The 13328-nt window shown below is 51.7% G+C and overlaps 6 protein-coding genes across 6 annotated transcripts; 1 reads left to right on the top strand and 5 right to left on the bottom strand.

The window, feature by feature from the left end:
- Nucleotides 1–76: 76 nt before the first annotated feature.
- Nucleotides 77–635, bottom strand: BGZ61DRAFT_527282 (uncharacterized protein; the record flags this gene model as incomplete). The annotated part of the gene is made up of 2 exons (XM_046253088.1): nt 77–401; nt 457–635. The coding sequence occupies 2 exons, from the start codon at nt 633–635 to the stop codon at nt 77–79; spliced, it is 504 nt and encodes a 167-aa protein (XP_046111107.1).
- Nucleotides 636–1177: 542 nt separating this feature from the next.
- On the bottom strand, nt 1178–3080 carry BGZ61DRAFT_441814 (multidrug resistance protein). Its single transcript, XM_046244640.1, has 5 exons — nt 2376–3080; nt 1842–2326; nt 1605–1792; nt 1486–1548; nt 1178–1429 (listed from the first exon to the last, which is right to left on the bottom strand). Exons 1-5 carry the CDS (start codon nt 2936–2938, stop codon nt 1199–1201), a joined length of 1530 nt encoding a protein of 509 aa, XP_046111106.1. The 5' UTR covers nt 2939–3080; the 3' UTR covers nt 1178–1198.
- A 267-nt stretch (nt 3081–3347) lies between these two features.
- BGZ61DRAFT_441808 (uncharacterized protein) lies at nt 3348–5252 on the bottom strand. The gene is given in 5 exon segments (XM_046244639.1): nt 3348–3745; nt 3764–4322; nt 4387–4495; nt 4554–4824; nt 4942–5252. 5 exon segments carry the CDS (start codon nt 5118–5120, stop codon nt 3541–3543), a joined length of 1323 nt encoding a protein of 440 aa, XP_046111105.1. The 5' UTR covers nt 5121–5252; the 3' UTR covers nt 3348–3540.
- Nucleotides 5253–6164: 912 nt separating this feature from the next.
- Nucleotides 6165–7047, top strand: BGZ61DRAFT_441807 (uncharacterized protein). The gene has a single exon (XM_046244638.1). It carries the CDS (start codon nt 6223–6225, stop codon nt 6994–6996), a length of 774 nt encoding a protein of 257 aa, XP_046111104.1. The 5' UTR covers nt 6165–6222; the 3' UTR covers nt 6997–7047.
- A 1542-nt stretch (nt 7048–8589) lies between these two features.
- BGZ61DRAFT_339627 (RmlC-like cupin domain-containing protein) lies at nt 8590–9174 on the bottom strand (the record flags this gene model as incomplete). The annotated part of the gene is made up of 1 exon (XM_046239247.1): nt 8590–9174. One exon carries the CDS (start codon nt 9172–9174, stop codon nt 8590–8592), a length of 585 nt encoding a protein of 194 aa, XP_046111103.1.
- A 381-nt stretch (nt 9175–9555) lies between these two features.
- On the bottom strand, nt 9556–13220 carry BGZ61DRAFT_490010 (pyridoxal phosphate-dependent transferase; the record flags this gene model as incomplete). The annotated part of the gene is made up of 5 exons (XM_046250283.1): nt 9556–11017; nt 11088–11155; nt 11785–12150; nt 12220–12414; nt 12471–13220. 5 exons carry the CDS (start codon nt 13218–13220, stop codon nt 9556–9558), a joined length of 2841 nt encoding a protein of 946 aa, XP_046111102.1.
- Nucleotides 13221–13328: the final 108 nt, after the last annotated feature.

The following is a 13328-nucleotide window of genomic DNA, read 5'->3' as shown; positions in this document are numbered from 1 at the left end:
TAGCATGTGGATGAGGTGCGCGTGGAATTAATATTCGTTGGAATACCATCCACTAATGACAGATTTCGCGTGCTCATTAGTAGTTCGAAAGGCCATCTCGAGGAACAGTCGCTGTGGCTTGGCGTATTGATGGCGACAACGAATCTGTGGACTCCCTGTAACTTGGCGGCGGAGGGCCTGCTCGGGTATCTGACGCCTGGTGCTTCATTGGCGTTGGAGCATGCGTGGGAGCAGGCGCTTGAGGCATCTGTGAGGGCTTTGTCTTTGATGAAGGTGGCGCCGATGTAATGCCGTAGTCATCTAGCTCCTGGACGTCCTTGAGGTCTTCCAGTTGTTCCATCTTGGTGCGTCTCCGATGCAAGTAGAACAGGAAGCAGAGGAAGCCGATGCCACATATGATGCTGACCCCGAGGTTAGCCACAGGTGTTTTCAACTCCCAACGGGCTGTGAACTTACCTAACTATGATAATCGCAATCATCACTTTCCCTCCAGACAGTTGAGACTTTTCGCACGTGTTTTTGCTTTCGGTATCGACGCACGTCTCCTCCGACTTGCGGGGGAGCAGCCGCGTGAGCAGAAACCCGCCGGCGCTGGAGGGCAGCGCATCGCTGTTCTGGTCCTGGTCGTGATACATGCTGGCGACTTCTGAGCGATATGCACCTATTGCGAGGGATAATTTTCTTGGGGCGAATATCGAATGAAGATGAATTGAAGTTCGCGATCCGAATGCCACGAGGTTGCGACAGCGCAAAGAGGGGAGGGAAATTAGAGAGGATCCTTGGCTGGCCTCCCTGTCCATTCTCGTCATTAGTTCCAGAAACATACCACGCAACCGCTGGGAGTCTTGAACTCAGCCCCCCAAGCCGTGGAAAAGGGGACGGGGACATGCTGGTCAGGGCGAGCCAGTGCACTTCAGAAGCCATCGATCAAAGTGAAACTGCGCATTCCATTTGCGATCCGAGGCGCCGCGATCATTTCCGTATTCCATGCGGAGCACGCACGGGGAGCAGCAGCGTCCCGTTACCCCGGCGCTTGCGCTGGTTGGTGTGACATTCATTAAACCAAGTGGGTTGTGCCCCTGGCCCTTGTTTCAAGGCAGTGCTGAACGTATTTACTTGGGATTTAAATATAGTGAATATGTACGGAGTACAATGTACAAGGTATTCCCCCCCCCCCCTTCTGAAGCCTCTCCGCCTCTCACCTCTTCCTCCAGGCCACGCCGTGTGTCTTCAATCCCCAGATTAAGGGCGTCTGAAACAGCACCAGGATGGCGTAAATCCCAAATGTCCAGCCGGGCCCAATCACGCGCATCAGAGGGTTGAATGACGCCGTTCCCGCCCCCGCGCCCAAGCAGCGCACTAGGTTGGACGCCGCCTGGGCGGTCGCCGATCGATGAGCATTGTAATCCGTGAGGAGCGTCGCCGTGATCTATTGCACAGGGAGGATTAGTGACAGCTGATCGTAAGAGGGCACGGCGTTATTACCGTGAAGAGGGTGGCTCCTGTGGCTCCGGCGAGAACTTGCATTGCCAACATCGATGCGATGTGCTACGGGGTTGTCAGTACCCGAAACAAGGTCATTCTATGTGAGGCAGGGCGCCTACGGTCTTGAATTGGGCGATCAGTCCATAGCCAACTGTTGCAAGGGCGCTTAGAACAGTTGCCACATACGCGCCCTGCAATCGCGTCTCCTCAATTGGGAAGCCCTCGATCTCGTGCAGATGCCGAACACCCACGTCTTCTGCGCCGAACCTGCGATGAGCGCGACGGAAATTCCAATCAAGATACCTCCCTGCTCCAGTCAGCACTTTATCTCAAGCATCCAGGAGGCGCGGTAGTACCAGTGAGCTTGGCAAAGATTGCCGCCGATACTCCGGCCGGCAAGTAAATCAGCCCGGCCTGGAGGTAGTCGAGATCGTAAATTTCGATGGTCAGCGATGCTAGAGAGGTCTGGAGCGTCATGAAATTGACGTATGCTAAGGCTCCGATCATAATAGTGAAGAGAGAGCCTTTGTGTGCAAGCACCGAGAGAGACGTGAGGGGATTGGGAAATCGGCATCTCCTCGTGCCCGGCTCCCGGTGACGCTGGTTTTGTTGCAGGGTCCCCCTCGCATCACCCTTGGGAGACAGTAAACTCCAATATATTCCTTTTGCTGGCCTGCTCCCGTCGCCTACTATTCTTCTCTGCGTTTCGGGGAGAAATAGGACGAGCGTCAGCAGAGTGAAGCCAGTAAGAATCGAGAGGAACCAGAAAATCCAGCGCCACCCAAGTTTGTCTGCCATAATTCCCCCAAGCACTGGTCCTAAGGTTGGCGCCATGGTTGTACTACACCTTAAGTCAGCTGATACATAACCAGTCATATTGTCCACCTTACAAGAGGAAAATGGTCCCAATGAAAGATCCCCTCTCTCCAACAGTGGTAATGTCTGCAATGACACCGTAGGCGGCACCCACTGTGCCCGAGGCCCCGGCACTCAGCAGCATCCTGAGGACAAGCAAGACGCTCCATTTGTTCACACAGGCCATCCCCAAGTTTGCGCCTAGCATAAGGACGAACAGGAGGATGTACACGGGTTTGCGCCCGCTCTTATCAGCGATGTCGCCCATGAACGCGGGAGCAATTCCAGCAACAATCATGTAAGACGTTACAGTCAGATTCATGAGTGTCAGAGATACGTTGAGCGCGTTCGATATCGGCGTAAGTGCCGGAAGGTAGACAAAACTACTTAGGGTCGAGAACATTGACGCGAACGACGCCATCAGCGAGATCCAACGCTTCTGCCATTTCGAGAAGACCGAGGCGGACCCATTTGCCGATCCTGTCCGTTCGAGATCCGTATTTTGTAGTTGAATATCTTCCGGTGATGGTTCGTCGTCTGGTTGCTGGGGAATTCCCGGTTTTTGAGCTCTACGAGCAAGTGGTGGATTGTCTGTCATTTACGTGAGGGGAGATCCGAAGCTTAGAGTGTTGATAATTTATTCTTAGTCTTCTATGTTGTGGGATTGAAGGATATATTTTATCTAGTTTCTTCCGTAGAGTCCTGAATTTGCCGTCGCAATGCCAAGGAAGCATTTCGCCGTGTGACTCATTTTTGCTAATCGGGTACGCCCTTCTGTGATTAGCCGTCCTCTCATCGGGTCTCTTACTGTATTGCGCTGACCGACACCCAGGAGTTTTGACACCGCTAACCTCCAGTCCACGCACTACCTAATGTGGTAGCTCCGCCCAAGACTCAAAGCAGTGCGTCCATTTTCTTCTTTAAGTAATTCAAGGGCGCCGCTTGGAAGTCCCGGTATTTCGGGATTAATGTTAGTAGTGACTTTCGCACATTGGTTGTTTTAATAGTTCAAAATTAAAATTGTTTCATCGCTATTGACTCTATTCTGATGGTTTCTCCCAAGGAGATTGCTACGAAAGTGATTGCAAGGCTGGCTCACGCATGGATTGTGACTCAAGACCACTCAGTGAGACAGGAACCGTTGAGGGCAATCTGCGCGCCAAGTGGTTCGGCCAGGGCTGCTGTTTTCTATGATGGCACTCACTTTCGACCAAAACGAGAAAAGAGGGAGCTACGCTTGCCCCCCTTCTGCTCATTTCGGTCACTGGACTCCTCTAGGTCTTTGGGCTCCTCTGGGTCCTTGTGCTCTTCTCGATCCGTGCGTCTGTCGGGCTCTTCCTGCGTATCCGACTTTGAGTTTTTAAGGCGAGAAAAGATGGTGTTGAGTTTGCTTTCCTTGTGTTCCTTTCGGTCCTTGGGTGCCCCTCGGTCCTTAGGCGCCTCTCGGTCCTTTTGGTCCTCTTGGTCCCTCTGGTCCCTCTGGTCCCTCTGGTCCCTCTGGTCCTCTGAGTCCCCCGGCTCCTTTCGTTCCCCGTCATTGTCCGATTTTTCTGGCGTATCTGACAGCGTGGAATTTGTGAAGCGAGAAAGTAGACTGTTGAGCTTGCTTTCCTTGTGATCCTTTCGGTCCTTATCCTCGTTGTCCTCGCCGTCCTTTTGGTTCTTTCGGCGCTTGTGCTTGTCCAGTTCCTCATGAGGGTCCAACTGCGTTGTGTTTTCGTCCATGACCTGCTGTGCAAGCGAGACTGTGTTTTCTCCGGCCGGTCCCTCTCCTCCTTGATCCACATCCTCTGTCTTAGCGAAGAGGTCGATGACCTTGCCAGAACCGGTAAGTCTCTCGTAGACGGCTAGAGTGGTGCCGAATTCCTTACGCATGCCGACCTTGATAGCGTCAAGCAGCTGTAAGGCGTAGGTTTGACAGTTGTTGGTGATGAGGTTGTATCCGGGTCGCTTGTCTCTAATGGCTTGGATCACAGATTCTCCTGCATGCTGTTTAGTGTTTGATCGTGAAATGCTCATAAAAAGCTTGGAAAGTTGGCAACTCACCAGCCCGCCGAATTGCATCATCATTGAAGCGTGTCTCACCCACTTTAAAAGTTTGCCATTCCTCTCGATTGACCTTCTCGTTGGTATAGATGACATCGAAATTCTCGTCCTAACACCGGGTTTTCTGTCAGCGAGGCAGGGTCGATTCCCTAGCCTTCAAAACGTACCATCCACAGCTGATGGGCATAGTCGCCGACAAGCACCGCCCAGTGCTGCGTGGGATCCGGGTATTTATGAATCTTTTCTGTAATCATCTTACCCAGCCCGGTATCTTCAGCGAACCACTTGCCGGCCAGGCCGCCCACTGGATGCCAGCCGACTTCGACCGGCCGCAGCGGCCCATCGAGCACAGGGTCCGTCACAGGGACTACACTGGGTTGAACTCCCAACCCGGCAGCATGTTTCAGGGCTAGCTCGCCTTTGGTGAGATTTTCAGATCTACATGCAGCGATCAGCAATCGTCCTAGGGAGAAGCAACTCAAGTTAGAGATGCAGGGGCATTTGGTCACTGTCAGGATGGTGGGGCGCGTGTCGGGGAAAAAGGCGCATACATACAGAAACTTGCCAACAAGGTCCCGCTTCCTCTCCTGGCTCTCCGTTCCGTTTTCAGGTTCCGACATGATAACTGATGAGGCGCGAACCGATGAGTCGCAACTGCAAAGCGCAAAGCCTAGGGCGGATGTTCCGGTTGCCCGCTCTCGATAGCAAAGATGGAGGGGTTGGGCTTTGCTCATTTGAGTGCTTATCGCCTGGGCGGATTCACGTGAGTACGTGATCAACTGACCGGCGCCGTTCTTGAGCTGGCCAATTAAACTCAACGCCGATGAGCTTATACAAAAGCCAGCCTAGGCGTTAGTCATGCTCTTGGTTGTCAGATTGTCAGAATGAGAATGTGAGCTAATAATGCGCTGTGCTACGCAGTACCCTATGGGCCCTATTTTTGCTATTTAGTGGAGCGGCAGCATTTTCTGAGATTCGTAGTTCCCCCAATATATTTGGCATGAACTGGGGGAGTCTGAGCTGGCCATGGCGACTCGTCTAATATCATAGGTTAAAACAGCCATATTTGGTATGGCAAATAAAAAGCAGCCGGCATAGCCCATCTCGAGCGATTTAGTTATTTCACCATTGGATTCAAACCCTTCGTAAATTAGTTCCCCAAGATCGATCAGCCAGGACAGCTATATGCTTTAATTAGAGTGTCGCTGAATTCAGTGCGAACAACTTCTTCCGGTATATCCTCAGAATACTCATTATTTTTGTATTCACCGTCGCGTATGAGACGATCTTGTGCACGCCATGACGTGACTCTGCCATGGCTGCTCTCAAGGCTGGACAGCGCCACCTCGACACCGAAGAAATGAACGAGGTTGATGTTTATTACTCCATGTCTAAGTGGCGGCACTTTGGGACCCATGTCCAACTTTGGTGGTGTAGCAATACCAGACACTTATATAGAATTCAAGTTTTGCATAAGAGTGTTCCACTTTTGTTCGTTGGGATTGAGATTACCCGCGAGCTCAATAGTGGTGAGCACTCGGCCACGTTAACCCTAGTGCTTCAAATATTGTTAAGCAGGAAGTGTCACTGCAATTTCGAATGAGCTATCTAGGCCGCAATTTACAATTGTGATTGGAGGTTCAAAGTACCGTAAATACTGTCCTAAACCAGTATCACATCGGCGATCTTACTCAGTCATCAGCCTGGAACAACGTTGTGCCGATGTTAAGTTCATTACTACGTGGCATCGTAGAACCCTAAGATCAACCTCCCTAAACAAAATACCTATTGCCCCTTCTTGCGTATTCCTCCCTCCAATCACTAAAAAGTATCGACATGTCATCTTTTTCCTTGACGGGTGCCCTGCTTGCCTCCGACGATGATGGCTACCGGCGAGCGACCCAGTCCCAGTTCCTCCGACTCGCTGCCAATGGTCAGGCTTCAAAAGAGATATTGGGCAGATGGCTCGCAAATGACCGACTCTACATCCACAGCTATATCCGCGGCATCGGTCGCCTAATAAGCTTCCTTCAATTCCCAGACACGGTGCCTGATTCAGCGGACAATTCAGGCTCCACCACCAAGCTTCTTGACTGGCTCGTCGGCGCCTTGGTCAACATCAGACGCGAGGAGAAGTTCTTCGTTAAGACAGCCGCGCAATACGGCATCGAGATCAATCTGGAGACCGATCATGACGGTCGGGTACCCCAAAATGCTAAACTCGAAGGGCTACAGCGCTGGGAGGCCCTTTTTGACTCGCTCGCCCCTGAAAGCGGCCATGAACTACCGTGGCTAGAAGCTGCCGTGGTATATTGGGGGACGGAAAAGTGTTACCTGGATGCTTGGTCTTGGGCAAAAGCGCAGCTTACCGTGCAGGAAGACGCCAGCAAGGATAAAGATGGAGGCGCACTCAGAAATGAGTTCATCGACAACTGGACTAGCAAGGAGTTTTCCAAGTTCGTGGATGAGTTGGGAACCATTATTAACGAAGTTGTGCAGGAGCAAGTCGAGAAAAGAGGGGAGAGCGCCAAACATGAGTTGTTTAAACGAGCAGAGGCCAAGTGGGTGGAAATTCTCATCGCCGAAACAGCATTCTGGCCAAACTTGTAGTTTTTTTTTATGACAATTGAACCTACCCCATAAGAGTGATTTACTTCTTCACTTCTCAGCTCGGATTTCGCAGCTCATTTAGGGACACGACGCGCAATCTAAACCTCGCGCCTAACTATTACAACGGAACATTAGCCGTTGAGCACCTTTCCGTCGAGGATAATCTGAACGGCTTCAAGATGCTTACTCCTACCAAGAGGTTAGGGTGCCCTAGTACACACATACCCAGAGGGGGGACTAGAAGCTCAACAGTAAAAAACACCAATAATAGTATCAACAATACAGACCATATACCCAGTCCATTTAAAGAATGCTTACTCCTACTACTCGCAAATCTGCCGACTTTTGCTATGTCGATGTCGTCTCGCAGGCAACCAACCAGACTCCGCATCGGCTTCTTCAACTCTGGGGGATTTTCTCAATATCCCCATCCACTGTCAATGCAGCTGCCATGAGCCTATGCAAACGGGACCGACTTTTACAGTGAGGCCATACCTGATGACGGTGTCACGCTGTCTGATAGGCCTGGTGGTGTCGTCGGTAAGTGAGAAAGAATTGGCTCCTTCCAAGGGTCCGCATTGGATAAGGCTGATGTCGAGTACTCATCACTATTAATTCACCAGAGATGGGAATTTATGGAACTGCCGACTTCAAGGCGGTACGTCTTGATAAAAATACATCGTGTCTCCTTGCTAACTTTCAAAAAGATCACCCCCGCCCATTACTCATGCGACCTGAATAACGCCGTGAGCGTGACTCAGAACCTTCTACCAAGCTTGTACTGGGCCAACGTCGTTCCCGACGCAGAGACCGTTGTCAATCTCCGAGTTCAGGACACCACTATCGAGTTTATGGACGGTGTCGGTTAGCACGACAAAAAAATGGGGAATCAGTCTATCATCGAGGGACCTAGGTATTGGGACTGGGGTTATGGCTGATTTGGTTCTTATGCCATGGTTTGGTACAACCTTCTCTACTGCAAAGGCGAGGAGGCTCGAAGATCTTTTGTTGCTAGGGGCGAGAGAGTTCCATTGGTTAGTTGTGAGCTCGGTAGTCTTGAGGTTCGCCAGAAGGGTGGTAAGGCGGCCTGGCCCCCGACGACCGGCCTCTTGAAGACGGAAGGGTTAACCGTGAAACATAGGTTGCCCGATGGAGAGACGCTGGCCCTAGATATTTGGGTTTTTTTAGCTTTACTCAATATCATCAGATAGATCAAACCCATACAGTAATCTCAAACAGTAGGAATAAACAATAAGTGCTACACCCAGCACCAGAAGAAACAGTAGCTGAACAATAAGGTTGTTGCCCACCGGTCTCTAGCCCTAGATATAACAACTGAGTTCATTGTTCGTGATGAACGAGGAGCTTATCAGCACTGCAATGGACCCATCAAGGGCGGCATCGTTGGACATGAAATCTAGGAAGGCAAAGCTCATTGTGAGGGGCTTATCTTTAGCATCGTTAACGACTACAAGCCGTAAGCCCAAGGAGTCGGTTGAGGAAACCTAGTGGTATCGCAGATAGAATAAATACCGGAAGCATTGCTCTGGAAACCTTTCAATTGGATTTTTTATTTCTGACAGCCACTTTTATCTACCTCACAAACTGATCCGCAAAGCTCGCACCAAGTCCGACGGCCTCATAATGCTTCCTTGCCTTATCCAACTTGCTAAACACATCTTCGACACCGACAGGAACGCCATCAGGATCGACGTAAATGTACGCCCCTGTGACATGAAACAGAGTCACCATCTCCTTCACATCCTCAGGAACCTCCAGCGTATGGATATCACCCGGAGGCTCGTAGGCGTAGCCGCCTTCGGTAGCCCACCAAGGGTGTTCGAGATAGTGCCAGCGTCCCTTCAGAACCGTAGCGTGCACGGCTCCTGCATGGCGATGACGGGAGAGAATACCGGAGCGACGGACGCGGAGAATATTGACGAAATAGCCGTTTGAGACGGAGAATAGGAGAGGGCGGAACCAGACGTCTGGGGCCTGGGGTACCCAGAGGCGCTCGTCGCATTCAATGTCGAATATGCCCGGTACGACAAGATCGTCGGGGACGGCCGGCAGGCGCGGCCCTCGATAGGGAATGGCAGCCTGGTCAGCGCGCTCTTCGAGTCCCTCTTGTTTTGGTAGGGGAATAGTTGCGGTCTCAGTTGCAGTGGTTGCGGCCATTGTGATGTCCTAATGGATCAAGATATGGTGGAAAGGCAAGGGACGTCTTGCTGTGGTGTTATAACTGAAGTGTAAGTCCTTTGATAGGAAAGGCGTCAATGCTTTATAGATACATAGAGCTTCAGATAAAATGCCTGAGAAACTGACGTTCATAACCTTCCTTCAAAATCATCAGCTGCGTGGAGCCGAGTCATGTTGAAAGATGGGGAAGTGGGCGCCAACGGCGGCCCGAGGTCGGGAGGCGTGGCGGAGCTTGAGAATAAGGCTACGTCGTAGTGCAGAGGCTCGAGAGGAACATGAATAATTCAGATGGCTTAGCCAATCATCACAGTGTCTTTTGCAATCAATAAAATCTAGGAGAAGTTTCGGCATTCGGGAGAATTACGATATCGAAAGCTGCCAATTTCGGCGCTTCACAATATCCAGCCAGTCAACTCTGTCGCAATTACTACGCCGCGACCCATCGCTTCTCCGTCGCCAAACTTCGTCCAGAACATCCAAACATGCCTCGACGTTGCGGAACTTGCGCGATCTTGCCATAGCGCAGAGCTTCTCGCGGATCGTCTCAATCTGAGACGTCTCCATGGCCTCTCCGCCGGCTATGAAAAGCGGAAACAAAAGTGTACACTCGACCAAACATCCTTCGGGCATATCCAAGCTGAGTTCGCAGATAGTTTCTACGCATGTGGTGATTTTGGATTGTAAAATCGACGTGTGACTGTTGATATGACGTCGAAGGGTACGGTATAAATGAATGAGGGCGGCGTTGCGATAAGATTCTCCTAGCAAGGCCAGTGGCGAACCATCCTGATCTAATGGGCATATCCAATTCTGGAGTTCATCCTCGATCAGTCGAGCGCGCTCGGAAAAGTTCTTCCTTGAACCGCTTCTATTGAAAGGGTCCGCACCAATCTCGGTGAATTCAGATGTGTTCGCTTTTCCTTCGGCAAAGTCGGCATTCAACGTGCTTGTTTCTGATATGAGGAAAAGGATCCGTGACGCGAACCCAAAGTATGGATCTGCCAGAGAGTCATCCTCAGAAGCCCAATAAAAGCCTGTTATCAAAGGGCGGCAATCTAGGGACACGCTCGTCATCACGTCATGGTATGCAAAGTTCCGGAGAAGCCATCTCCCTTCGAAGGTAGATTGAACTGATTGCTTTGGGTCACGCAATGACTCCGGCCCCGAGATCAACGCACCACCAGCTCCAGCCAGATGGGGATACCAGCTGTCTGTTGCCTCGGATATGCACTCCATGGAGCAGAGCACCATGGTTACGGCAAGGCACATCTCGGTAGAGAGCTCATTCTTCTGCATGGACTCTTGAAGACGGGCTAGAGCATATCCGCGGTGGCGCAATGACAAATCTTTGAAGCTATCATCACGCAAGACCAGATGCGATGATGCCCATGCGGAGACAGCGTACATAAGCGTCGGGCATTCAAAGGCCATTGGGAGAATGACTGGAGGCCAGTTAGCGCTGCCACCAAAGCTCCAGAGTGACATACCTGATAAGAAGCAATTATTTTCCAGGTTGGTGGTAAGCAGAAACGCAAGCGTAACTGTGTAATAACGGAGCATGGCCCGCCTGCTCCCAACAAGATCATCCGTATCTGCATGGCTAGGACAAGGTGATGGGATTGGCCCCAGGAACCTCGTCACGCCTTGGGCCCAATCCCCTTCGGCCTTCGGGGCTTGAGGGACTTTTGAGTGGGCGATGCTCGGTTTCTCGGGGGCTACGGGCGATGGCGATCGTATCGCACGAGGGGCTTCTCGCTTGCAGAGCAAGTTGAGACGCGAGCAGTGGCCGCAGACGGGGTAGAGCTGATCACACTTCTTCTTTCTGGAGTGAGTTAGCTCTTTAGTTCTTCATGGTCAAGAAGACAGACAAAAGCCAATAAAACCATCCGTACCTTTGGCGACACGTCACACACCCTCGCCTCTGCCGCGTATAACCTCCCCTTCTCGACCCCGAAGTCGGCTTGGTGAGGGTTCCACTGCATCCGTCCATCATGCTCAACGAATGACTTTCAGTCTCAAGGTCAGCCCTGGCGAAATGATCGAGTTTGCCTGTCCGGGCGCTATGGGCGGTGATGAGAAGAAGAAGTTTAGATTGTCAGGGATGTGATCTTATCCCCCTCAGCATGGTGGCTTTTCATGCACGGCGCTATCGGCGGCGTGGGTCCGTCCGGAGCCGAGATATTGCGGGGTCTAGCTCTCGTGCTATCGTAGTTGGGGCTCTAATGGTCGGAACTTGCTGACTGGATAAAAGATCGAAATGGAGAGAAAGGCGTGTCGTGCTGGCGATAACCAATGTCAATGCCGGCTTGAATTGTTGACACCACCTCCAAGAAACCCTTGCAGGTCATGGACCCTCTCTCCTTGATGATCAAGGGATGGATAACAAACGACGCCCGCAATTCCATTGCGGGCCGAGGCTCGAGAAGGAATAACTGATGATCATGTGTGGCTCATATGTGGGTCAATCACCGACTTTTCATTTTAGTGAACTAGCTATCTACCAAGGAGATACAGGATTCAAAGTTTCGTTTCCTTGGTGCGGGAGACTTGAGCGGTAACTATCGTGATGGCTTCTCGTAGAATCCCCACCATTCGTCTCAACTCCGTCGCAGTCACTACATACGGCGGGGACATGATGACATGATCCACGTGAACTTCCCCGGTTGTTCCCAGATTCCCCAAGATGTTCAGGCCCAGTTCCAGGGCCTGGTTCACGATCCGGCTGCAAAGCTTAAGACTTGGGGGAAACGGTACCTTGTGGACTGGGTCCTGCATGAACTCGACGGCAAAGAAGAGACCGCGACCGCGGATGTCGCCAACAAACTCGAGGGGCCCAATCTGTTCCCTAAGTAGGTTCTCTAGTACCCGACCCATTTTGGTCACGTTGTCCAGAATGCCTTCATCCCGGATGATTCGTTGGACCTCAAGGGCCGCGGCGCAAGCCACTGGGTGTGCCTATTGTGAAGAAACTATTAGCAACACGGATCACCGATTTTGATCATGAAAAGAATGCGCTAGACGAACCTGGAACGTGTGTCCGTGTGCCAAGCCCCCTGAGCCATCAGCCAAGGCGTCGAAGATCTTGCTCCGAAGCAGAACCGCAGAGAGTGGAATGAAACCTCCACCAAGAGCCTTGCCAATGGTTTGAATGTCAGGGCCGGAAATGCCCTCCTGCTCCCACGCATGGGTTGTTCCTGTTTTGCCCATTCCACACATAATCTAGGCGGTCAATTAATCTGCTTCGAAGCGATGCCAGGCTTTTTTATCCAACTTACTTCATCCAAAATGAGGAGGACATCGTATCTGTCACAAATCTCTCTCACAGCCTTGAAGTAACCTGGAACAGCAGGAAGACACCCAAGCGTCGTGCCGCTGACAGTCTCGGCCACAAAAGCCGATACCCGTTCAGCGCCCACTCTTAGAATCTCAGCCTCCAGCTGATCCGCAAGCCGTCTGACGTAGGCCTCGTCGCTCTCGTCCTTCCCCTTGAGCCGATAAGCATAGCAGGGGTCGACGAAGCTGACATTGTCCGAGAGCCAGTGGCGATACAGGGCTCGACGCGAGTCATGCCCAGAGATGCAGAGCGCACCAATCGTGTTGCCATGGTAGCTTTGCTTTCGCGCGATGAAATGCCTCTTTTGGGGCATGCCTCGCTCATGCCAGTACTGGCTTGCAAGCTTGATTGCGGCATCTGTAGCCTCACTGCCTGAATTGACGAAGATTGCCTTGGAGAGACCACCTGGCTGTCCTTCAAGGAGCATCGTGGCAAGTTCTTCAGTGGCATTGCAGGTGAAGCGTGCGCCTGAGTAGAGATACGCTAGTTGTTGGACTTGCTTCGTGACTGCCTCTGTAATCTCCTGTCTGCCGTATCCCAGACAAGAGACAGCTGGGCCAGCGGAAGCATCTAGGACTTCGCGGCCAGAATCGAGGAACAGAGAAACGCCCGTGGCAGAAATGACCCTCTCGGGGCGGTGCGCAAAGGCACGGTGAAGGATGTGGGAATCAGACACGAAAGGATGAGCCATGTTGGTCAAAGTTTGATTGCTCTTGCTGGGGGTATCAGGCCAGGATTGAATGCGTTTGGGCCACAAGATATAGCTGAGATAACTCGGGGTATGTTCTTGGCTCTGACG

Source organism: Ilyonectria robusta (genome assembly GCF_021365365.1).
Source record: "Ilyonectria robusta strain PMI_751 chromosome Unknown BGZ61scaffold_2, whole genome shotgun sequence".
In the NCBI taxonomy this organism is placed as follows: Eukaryota; Fungi; Ascomycota; class Sordariomycetes; order Hypocreales; family Nectriaceae; genus Ilyonectria; species Ilyonectria robusta.
The sequence above is the reverse complement of the archived record's forward strand: the minus strand, read 5'-3'. Positions and strand labels throughout refer to the sequence as shown.

Excerpts from the sequence above, each read along its gene's own strand:
- BGZ61DRAFT_441814 (XM_046244640.1), bottom strand. The coding sequence starts at position 2,938 with ATGACAGACAATCCACCACTTGCTCGTAGAGCTCAAAAACCGGGAATT. Across the intron at positions 1,549-1,604 it reads TGATCGCCCAATTCAAGACC|CACATCGCATCGATGTTGGC; the intron begins GTAGGCGCCCTG and ends ACAACCCCGTAG. Across the intron at positions 1,430-1,485 it reads CAGGAGCCACCCTCTTCACG|ATCACGGCGACGCTCCTCAC; the intron begins GTAATAACGCCG and ends CCTGTGCAATAG.
- BGZ61DRAFT_441808 (XM_046244639.1), bottom strand. The coding sequence starts at position 5,120 with ATGAGCAAAGCCCAACCCCTCCATCTTTGCTATCGAGAGCGGGCAACC. Across the intron at positions 4,496-4,553 it reads ATGCCCATCAGCTGTGGATG|GACGAGAATTTCGATGTCAT; the intron begins GTACGTTTTGAA and ends ACCCGGTGTTAG. Across the intron at positions 4,323-4,386 it reads TGATGCAATTCGGCGGGCTG|GAGAATCTGTGATCCAAGCC; the intron begins GTGAGTTGCCAA and ends AACAGCATGCAG.
- BGZ61DRAFT_441807 (XM_046244638.1), top strand. The coding sequence starts at position 6,223 with ATGTCATCTTTTTCCTTGACGGGTGCCCTGCTTGCCTCCGACGATGAT.